This window comes from Lupinus angustifolius, chromosome LG14 (assembly GCF_001865875.1).
Source record: "Lupinus angustifolius cultivar Tanjil chromosome LG14, LupAngTanjil_v1.0, whole genome shotgun sequence".
NCBI lineage: Eukaryota > Viridiplantae > Streptophyta > Magnoliopsida > Fabales > Fabaceae > Lupinus > Lupinus angustifolius.
The window spans coordinates 7416235-7427007 of NC_032022.1; the positions used below are offsets into that span (position 1 = coordinate 7416235).

Sequence of the window (10773 nt, forward strand, 5' to 3'; positions counted from 1 at the left end):
CCACAACCATAATTGTAGTTATGTCATTGTTGTTTCATAAGTCTCAACAATAATATCACTGCCGCAAATATGACTATCTCAACCACATTTTTTGGCAATTTTTGTAAACACTACATAATTGTGTCCGCAATTCATAAACCAAAAAAATCAATGTTCAACTAGTGTTCTTAAAACTAGACCATATCAACTGGTGAAATAATTCCATATTGGTATGTTACAACCATTATATAAATCATGCAATTATATTGATTAAAACTGGACAAAATCAATCATACCATCACCTGATTCCTGATTTTCAATTAAATCATACAAGCCAATTTTCATTTAAAATTAATATTTAATGAAAATTACTCATTTTTAAAGCAAAATGTTAGTAGGGAGGATAAAAAATACAACTACTAATCTTTGTTTATACTTCTAAAATATAGTATACTATCAAGTGACATACTTTCTTTTAACAAATAGTATAAATAAAAGTACTTATTATCTTTTTAATTACTTTTCCAACATTAATATTAATATAATATATGTGTATATTACTTCACTGATACGCAATTTAATTAGTAAATTATCAGTTGAAGCATTATACCACCATACCCAGTACATTGATCCGTATGATAACCTGTATAATGTTAAAACATTATTTTCAACAATTAATATACAAATTTCAAAAGTGGACATGTATTCTATATACAAGAACAACCTTAATGAATTTGTCACGGATTTTTAAGCACACAGACATTGATAAAGTATACATCACAAGGAGGAAATTCATGCAGTGAAGTTACGAATGTTTGTGTGTATACATATATGAATACATGTAACATGCCCATCATAGATGAGTATGTGCATAAAATTCTTAGCACAACTAAAGCAAAACATAACATTAAACTAAATCAAAATTGTAAATCACATTCTTCATGAACCCAAGCCTAGTACTTAACAAATCATCAATTTCTAGTTTTCTTCTTGCCTCTTTTCTTTGCACTAGTTTCAGGACCTTCAGCCTCTTCAGCTTTCTGCTCAGCTTCTAATAGAGCCAGCTGCATTGTCCAAAGAGGAGAATGCAAATAAGTAAAAAGATGATAGTGATGGTGCAAAATGGCTTTTAGGTGTTAATTTAAAAGACGGCCTTCCAAATGATCGCACAACAAAATATTACCTCGTCGAGAATAGGTTTTAGTTCCCTGTACCGAGATTCAGCAAGATCAAAACCATCCTTGCGGAGTTCCTGTGACCCAGCGGAATTTTGCCAGACATGAAACAGTTATTAGTTAGTAACTCTAAGTGAATGTTTCTTCCAAATGTATGGAAAGAAAAAAGGGTGGGCAAGGAACTTCAAATAGATCTAGATGATAATAATTCTATTCAATTTTATGTTTTTTTTTCAATATGGCGAAGTTTTAGGTAGTTCTTGCTTGAGAAGGTAAAAAAGGGAGAAAATGCAAAAATCTAAAACAAAAACTACTTCGGACTTTCTTGGTACAACAAAAAATGAGACATTTCAAAGTAATACTAATTTTCATTCCACCCCACTAATTTTGGCCACTCCTATAGAATGAAAGTGACTTTTCACCCTTTACTTTCCACAGGATTTTCACTCCCCTCCCAATTCAACAACCCCTCAAACAAATCACACCCTTAGGCCTAACAGTGTTTGTTTTTCCTCTTTCTGAGTTGTTTGTGTTAATTCTCACTAGACAGAAGATAACTTGGCATATAAGTATTAGTGGTAATATCAAAATTATCACGTGAATCTTGTTCTACAATCAATAGCCTGGAAATTCCTAGGAAAATCCCAAGCTCCAAAATATTGTTCATACAAAAAGACATTTTTGATACTTCAACCCCATCTAAGAGGTAGTGTATACTTGATCTTAGTTGAAAACAAACCCAGGAGCAACTTTAAAGGCAAATGTCATGGTGGTATGAAAATTCAACTAATTTGAGCAAATCAGGTCAACAAAAGTACACACATATAGAAAATAAAAAATATGATGTTAAAAATCAAAACGAATAATATTTGTAGGCAGATCAAACCAACATTTTGCAAGTTTTGAACAATGCAAAGAACAAGACTAGGCCAATTTGAGCTGAAGAAAAAAGAAAGAGCAACTGAAGTTTTTATCAGTTCCTCCTGAAAACATAACAAGATTTACAAGAACTACTGATATCTAGACAAAGGATAATTTTCAAAAAGTAAATATAGAAAGGGGAGAACTAATCAAACTACCGAGGATCAACCCATACAAGGAAACCTAAGAACATAATAAAATAATGAAAGAACGAGAGAACCTACTTTTCCAGTGTGTTGAGTATGTTCATGAGCTGCCATTTGCCAATACATATTCGTACGTTTATAGAAATCCCTCAATGATTCTCCTGGCTTTACATGCAACAAGAAATCAATTAACGCTGTGAGATGGAGAAAAATACTAACTGAAGCCCAGAAATGATTTTGTAGGTTAAAAGGCAACCAGACACAACTAACAAAGGTAGTAGAGCTCACATGCAAAATAAGATTTAAAATCCATGTATGATGTATCCACTATCTTCAATATATAATCAATGGTCTAAAGTGTCTTAATAAATTACCAATGGAGTCCTCTGTGAATCTGATAAGCCAAGGCTAGCTCTGATCTGCTCTATCCGTAACCTTCTGTCTTTCCTCCGGAGATTCTTTCCCCCTCCCTTAATTAAAGAAACAGCTTCTCCCACCTGAACTGACGCATTCGGAGCCTTCCAACCAAAAAGTAAATCAAAATCAACAATGTAGGAAGTCTCTTGCTTTGGAAAAAACAAACAGCATGCTCATGAAGAGTTGATCATACATACGATTGAACATTATGCATGTGGTACAGCAATAGCAAATTTGAGAAAAAAATACATAGAAATGCATAATGTCTATCGTGAATTGAAATTTCAGGCAAGATAAATATCATGTTAAAGTACATACTTCAAAAGGCAATTTTTTCTCAATAAAAATATATTATTTGAATTTTTAAGCATGTGGTGCTACGTAGGAAAAGAGAGTATCTTAAGAACCCCTTTTGCATTCCCATTACGCATCTTTCCAGTGGTAAACATAATGCAAAAAGACTGAATGCTTAAAAATACTAAAAGTATAGATGAATTGAAATAATGGAATTAAGGTAAGTGGCATAATTCCAATAGATAATATATTTCTGTTGTTTTTCTTCCCCTTTCTCAGTTTGAATGATTGGTGCCTTGTATTTTACATTTACTACAAAGACATCTCTTTTATAAAACCCACACAAAATTCTCTTTCCGTTGTAAAAAATGCTATCAGACTAACATACTCATTGTCAAGACTCAAGAGATTCTATATCATGGATGTTGTATCTTCATATGTCATTCTTACGCTTGTTTAGCCTAATATATTGGGAAAAGAAGAGCACTTCATTTGGTTAAGTATATTTGAAGATTTAATTTGGTGTCTTACTATTTGAACCATAATTCAACTGCACCAAATGATAGTTTTCTTCTTTTCTTAGGGCATTACTCAGTTACTTGTTCCTAGTATGGTACCCATCAAGCATTACATTGGGTGCTGGTTATGTTTAATGGATATTTAAATATTTATTATGAAATCAACATTCGATAATATTTGACAACTCACCCAGGGAACTATACCCATTTGGGTACCATAGAAACTCCCTTTCCTTAATTCGATACACAAGGATAAATAAGGGAGTGGCAATTGACCACAGCATGTATGAGGTAATGACTCAGTTAACAAATCTGTTAGGCCTAGCAGTATTGTGGAGTTAATTATAAGAGTGTTATAGCGTTCATTTTCCCAAAAATGAAATAAGAGTGTTATCCAGGTTTTCAGTCTGTGAAGTAATTCACTAAACATTTTTTCCCTTTTCTGAATTACAAAGTAAAAAAGGTCACCTCTTCGCCCTCTTCATCGTCTTCTTCATTCTCATCACTTGTGCCATCACCTTCAGATTCATCTTCACTATCATCTTCTTCATCCTCATCATCCTCATCGTCCTCTGAGGCTTCCACCCATTCAGATTCTGATGCCTGGATTCAAGAAAAGCCAAGTCAGGCTATAGCAAACAAAGCATAAATGAATAATTAAATAGGAAACTAGATGTTCTCTATTGAATAAGCTTAAATGCTTGATTAACGAGACAGTATTAACACTTTAATGGCATCAGCACTGTTCATATTCAGAGAACTAGTTTTGCATAATTCACATTATAATTTGTAATTAAACAGTTAACATATAACCCCTCAATCATGAGAGAAAAATGTCTCTATACCTTCAGCAGTTAAATTTAGTTTCAAGATAATCTAAATGAGAGAAAAATAGAATAAGAGAGAGAGAGATCCTATAAACAGTACAATTAGAATAAGAGAAAAATATGGCCAGTTTTGGTAACATTTCCAACAATGATAATGTTTTCCTTATAAAACGAAAGGATCATATTATTATTCTGAATTTACAGTATTGTGTGTAAGAGTTTATTGGTAAAAGAGTATCTAAGGAAAGGTAACAAACCGGTATAATGCACTTCCATTCATCAAGTTTGCTAAGGTTCAAAGAATACAAGTCATCAAGAGTGATTTCTTGATCTTTAATCTCCATCATGCCACCATATATGTATAATGTATCTTTCCCAACTGCCACGCAAGAATTAATACGTCCACAAGGCTTCACTACCTATAAAAGTTTGGAGAAAAATCGTTGATCATTAACTGGGCAAAATAAAGGCAGTGTCATTAGCTTGTTGGTAAAAAATGATAACCTCGGGCGAAGAACTTTGAGTGTCTGATTTAGCACCGGATTCCGTAGGCTTTCCTTCACTTTTGATAAGTGTTTCACTATCAACAATAGTCATGTTTGATGCAATATTATGGGATATATCATCTATGTTGCTTTCTTCATACTCTGGATCCTCAGTTTCTTCCCTCGGTGTACATTTCTGTTCATTCTTTTTTACCTGCAAATCCAATTTCATTAAGAAACAATATCATATTCACATACAAAACATTCTAAAGAATATATTCTAAAATGTGGAATAATTTTCATGAGATCATAAGTATAATGTATCAAATCTACCTTATCTTTCGTCGACTTCTCCTTTCTTAACTCCAGAGGATACCTATTACCAAAACAATATCATTAATAAGGTAATCAGGATATGCAGAAAACTATCGATGGCAGAGTAAAATGCAAAAGTACAATTGACTTACATCAAATGCAAATGCAAGTATTAAGTTCACATGGAAAGATAACGTTAGAAAAACACATAATCGTGTATTAAGCATTAATCAAATGTAGGGCTCACCAGCGGTTGTTATCCAACTGAAAGCCATAAAGTTCATTCAAAAACAAGCTCATCATTACATCACCTGCATAATTTTAGTGCAATAAGAAAACTAACCTTAAAGCAAGCATAACATAGAATCACACCCCCAAAAAGATTTTAAGCTGATTGTCAGATGTTATTAATTATTTGGAAACATTTTGAGGCCACATTGGATGATAATATAATCTCATGTAGTGAGTCCCATTATAAAAATATATCCGTAGTGCCACAAGTGTTAAAATAATAATCATGAAAAACAAAAGATAACCTTCAACTTCCATATCCACAACACCACCAAATAGCAGAGCCCTCCTCTTATGAACACACATGGAAAATCCAGCACGAGGGCCAGGAGGCATTCCACTTTTCTTAACCTATCAAGAACGGAGAAAATGAAGAAAAAATCTTTTAAGATAAGAGATAAAGAGTACATTATTTTTCTGGGTGTCTGGGGTTTGTGTGCAAGGAGAAAGGGAGGAGAAGTAAATGTAGGAGAAAAATGTTAATAGAAGTGAAATTTAAACAGAGAAGTATGTGCTGCAATTGAACACTAGCCAGACTCATTTTAGTTCCATATAGTTCGGGTAAAATTCTAAGCGACAAGGAAGCCGAAAATTGCATAAGATGAGGATAGTCAGGATACTACAAATTCACTTAATGTTAACCTCCAAACTTCTACCTTGTTCCATTCCCAAGTCTTGGGATCAAGGGACCACATGTCTGCATGGACTATTCCTTTTTCAGAGGTGCTCTTATCAGATGAAACTTCCTTTGAATAGCCACCATACAAAAATATCTGCAATGCATAAGGAACTCTGTAAAGAAGATAGCTTCTGGGCTTCAAAAACCACCCTAATTAATTGCAAATAGGGGGAAGTTGAATATATTAATAAACACAAGCATGCATCCAGGAGAATTGAAATAAAAGTCAGCTTATTTACTCACCTCATCTTGGTAAACAAATAATTGAAAACCACTACGACCAGTTGGCCACATTGCTCCCGGCTTAGGCTTTATTTCTTGCCACTACAGCACAAAATCAGATTGACATTAGTAAAATTCATGAATACAATATCAAGTACCAACATTATTGTATTATCCAGCCTCACAATTTTGTGTAGCGAACATGGAGTAGCAGATAGCGTATTAGTAAATAACAGTATAACACAGGTATTTAAATGGATTTACCTTAAATTGGTCGAGGTCAAATACATATAGATCATTATAGTACCTGCATAATCAATTAAGAGGTCTTAACCAATGATTCTTCGTTGGAAAACATTTTAAGGGTTTGTTATCCTCAGCCTTTGAGGCTGAGTTTAAGAAGCCATAAAAGAATGTGTTATGTTGGAAAACTAAGTGTATCACCTTTCACTTATTCAATGTATCACTTTCCAATGTAGTATTTCCACTTTTGGGTTGCTGAAACTCGGCCCTAAGGGCTGAGGATAACAAAACCCATATTTTAAAGAACTTCATTTAAGTCTAATATAAATAGGTTCAATAATTGGAGAGGTAGAAATGGAATTTCATAACATCACTATGATACAATAAAAGGTTTCTGAGTACTGATTCAGTCTCCTTCAGTAAGTAGTAATTAAACCACAACACATCAATTTCATTTCATTTTCTCAAAATGGCTTAAAATTTAACTAGTGGACAAATTTCAAGGAGATTACACATATGATCTCAAGAGATAACATAAGTGCCTTCTTGATTACTCAATGATAGTGTGCATGGTGCAACTCACATACAGGCCATAGAAGAGTACTTTTTCTAGTATTTGACCACTAAAACAAAAGTATGTTAATGTACTCAAGGCAAAAAAATTGAAATCATAATAAGCAAAGAAATCAAAACTTCCAAAAAGTTTAGAAGCCATAAACATAAAGGATGGAAACGAAAGAAAATTCCACGTCAGTCTTCTTATCTCAACTTCTGCATCCAGACACATACAGAACAAACAATGGCAACAGAAAAAATAATTTCCTTCCCATTAAACCAAATTTATGTAACAAATAAACCGCTGTTACCATCTTATATTCATCTATTTACTTACTAGCAAAGAAAATATTCAAAGAAATCCTATAATTTAAGTTTATTTGAAGCTCAATCTTGCTTCTTCCTGAATGCAATTGCTAGTACACTTACATGGGTCTAAGTTTAATCAGGGTAATATAGATTAGAACTCACTTCTAAAAAAAAAACGTTTATCTATAAGCTATTGCAAGCAGTTTATCACATGGAGGGAAAAAAGTTAATAATAAAAAGAAATTTCATGCATAAGTTACAAAACTATGGACCCAATACAAAAGTTTCAAAAAAGTTAAGGAGCATCAACAACCTCACTTCTCTAAGAGTGTCGTAGAAGCCACCAAAAAGAATAATCTTGTGCTTGTATAGTACCTGGAAAAGAACCATATATTTTGAAGACAAAGCACTACCATCAAATACATGTGATGAAGGAAAAAGGACTGCATTATATATGGGTTTCATGTGACAGCAGGTTAAAAACACTTCGCAGAGATGAACTCGAAAAAAATGATTAATAACTGATATCTTTTCTATAGAAAAATAAATTCATTAAGGAAGACGACTATAAGATAGAAGGATAAGACATTCTCCACCCAAAAAATCATGCATGTGGCTGTAACACTTTCTCAAAATTGGAATGTCTAGTTCAAATGAACCAAATCAAACTATAAATCATGCAGATGCATACCATTTAACTTCAATGTTTCTAACAAAGTATGAATGTGTTTTTTCCTCAAACTATAATTCCAGTTTCACATTTGTGTTGCATATTAAAAGAAGAAATAACTAAAACAGAAGAGCCTATTATTTGGAAGGTAACAGAACTATTGTCATTTGAATATCTGATGTGATATAGAGTACAAGATACAAGCAGGTAATAATTCAACTAAGGAACTTTTTATGTAATCAGAATAGTAGTGGGATGTTATTTGAGTTAAAAGAACCTTTTCATTTAAGATTTAGTAATCAGACATTATTACTAGTAAATTGATGAGGGCATACATATAAACTTGAACATACCATTCGATGTCCTGAGCGTGGAGTTGGGCATCCTTTTAAGTTAAGTTGTTCCCACTGATTTGTTTTCAGGTCCAACATCCAAAAATCCTACATAGATCAAAATCAAAAAGAAAAATCTAAATACAGAGCAGAAACTTTTAGTCCCTCCCTAAAATAGACAAAATCTACTACAGCAAGCCATATTTTCTTTACGTAATAGAAGTAAGGTGCCTCAGGTTAAACCTTGTAGTGATGGAACCGCTCTTGGTTTGGAGATGTAAATTCACCACCTAAATCACAAATAAAAATAAATAAATAGCAAATACATTTTTTTAGTCCACGAGCATGAGCAACCACATATTGAGCCAAAGTCTAGCGAATTACCAAAAATATAAATATAATTCTTCCAAGCAACTGCCTGATGAGCACTGCGAGGAGGGGGGCTATTAGGACTTGAAACTAATTTCCATTCCAGCTTCTCTACATCATACCGGTAAAGGTCGCCATAGACAAAAGTCTGTGCAAATTCAAATAGCAGTACAGATGGATTCAGAAATCTTGAATTTAACATATAACTGATCTACTATGGTTTGAATTTAACCTTGTTGCCATTGTAGAATTCACCACCATAAAGAATCAACTCCGTTTCTTTCAAGGGATTGACAGTGAGCTGCACAATCAAGCATAATATAACAGGCATCATGTAACAATAGGCAACAGAATAATATGAGATACTTCGAAGCAACAACAACAACCAAACCTTTTCATACTAGGTGAAGTCAACTACATGGATCAAAAGATGTCATAATATCCTATGATAAATCGTATCCACTGACAAACCATTTAAATCTAAATCCTTATTAATGGTTTCCTCTATATCTACTATCTCCCTCTACCTATGACAATTGGGCAACCCTCTATATGATCTGCTCTCCTTAATCCTTAATGGGGCTCTACATGTCTTCTCAACACACACTCAAACCACTTAACATGGAATTCTACCACTTATCTAAAATACGTGTTACCTCAACTTTCTCTCAAATGCACCCATTCTTAATCTCTATCTCGTCTAATGCATTCACTAATCCAATTAACACTGTCATCTTGACTATACTGAGCATATTCTCCTATTGTCTTTGAATAGCACAACAATGAGTATTCGAGTAAACAACTTAATTAAGCATCAATTCACCAAGCCAGTTTGAAATAAGCTCCTACAAATGTTCCTCAATCAAATACTTGCGCCTTTAGTGCTACTTTTCTAACACTCTATTTGCTTGACTTCCGAGGATAAGGTTGCATCTAACCCCACTAATGATGAGCGAGTAGAGTGTTAGAGAGGAAGGAATGGAAAGGGGAAATTTCAGAATCATCTCACAGGTGTATTTCAAGGCCTTGACTAAAACATTTCCTTTCCCTTCCTTCCCCTATAAAACTTAACTCGCAAATGAACCCTAAGTAACCCTCATCCGCGGAGCAGCCTCTTTTTACGAGCTACGAGCTAGTCCGTAATAAATAAATAAATAAATAAATAAAAATGAAAAAAGGAGTTAACAGAATTACTTACAGTACAATTGGAGCGAGGAGAAGGGGCAGGAACATTGTCTTCAACATGAACATCCTTCTTTTTAGCTTCCTCCTTTTGTATACTCAACTGTTAAAAGTAGACAAAGTAAAATTATAAGAACAAGAAGAAAATGATAATAATGAAATGATGAAGTGAGAGAAAAATGAGATAGGGACCAAAATGGCATCGATATCGTCCTCAGGAGAAAGCTTCTTAGAATCCCTACGAGCCTTTTTTTCCTCAGCTTTTGCAGTTTTTTTTTCTGTCTTTTCTTTCCCTTTACCCGCTTTCTTCGTTTTCTTTCCCATCTTCACTTTCAGAACTTCCAATTCCAAAACCACTCGGCGGCGGCATATAAATATGAAACTTTGAGCTCTGCGTCGTCGTTTTATAGCCCATCTTCTTACTATCAGTGTTTAGCCCAATAAACCTCAATTATGAAGGAAGGTGAAATATGGGTTTTGAAATGAAATTTTTATTAAGTTTAGTGAAGTAAAGTATCACTAGGTACATATCATACTAGGTAAAATGTTTGATTTTTATGTACAACACTTAGTGGTAGTATTATAAAACTCAGTTCAAACCGGTCGGTCCAACCGGTTTAACCGTGAACCATTCATCTAACCAGTTCGAGCCTCTCATCTAACCAATTTTGTAATAAAATTAGGTTGACTCAATTAGTTTAAGCCTAAAACTGATGACTCGGATGGTCGACCCGGTTGGACCGGCCGAGTCAACCAAATTAAAAAACAACCAAATCGATGTCATTTTTAGCTGAAAGAACAATACTTTTAATTTATATGTAATTATGTTTGTCATTTGTTATCT

General features: G+C 33.7%; 1 protein-coding gene across 1 annotated transcript; it reads right to left on the minus strand.

Moving 5' to 3' along the window:
- Positions 780–10379, minus strand: LOC109326623 (kelch domain-containing protein 4). The gene is made up of 20 exons (XM_019559338.1): positions 10122–10379; positions 9946–10032; positions 8980–9048; positions 8763–8895; positions 8622–8668; positions 8400–8486; positions 7690–7751; positions 6534–6576; positions 6291–6371; positions 6025–6141; positions 5614–5719; positions 5325–5388; positions 5096–5138; positions 4782–4976; positions 4535–4696; positions 3919–4053; positions 2596–2739; positions 2300–2386; positions 1163–1231; positions 780–1043 (listed from the first exon to the last, which is right to left on the minus strand). Exons 1-20 carry the CDS (start codon positions 10251–10253, stop codon positions 951–953), a joined length of 1956 nt encoding a protein of 651 aa, XP_019414883.1. The 5' UTR covers positions 10254–10379; the 3' UTR covers positions 780–950.

What these genes read in the sequence shown, in the direction of transcription:
- LOC109326623 (XM_019559338.1), bottom strand. Translation starts at nt 10,253, where the DNA reads ATGGGAAAGAAAACGAAGAAAGCGGGTAAAGGGAAAGAAAAGACAGAA. An exon ending in GAATTATATTTATATTTTTG is followed by an intron (nt 8,669 to 8,762) that starts GTAATTCGCTAG and finishes TTTGTGATTTAG; the next exon opens with GTGGTGAATTTACATCTCCA. An exon ending in TAAAACCTATTCTCGACGAG is followed by an intron (nt 1,044 to 1,162) that starts GTAATATTTTGT and finishes TGGACAATGCAG; the next exon opens with CTGGCTCTATTAGAAGCTGA.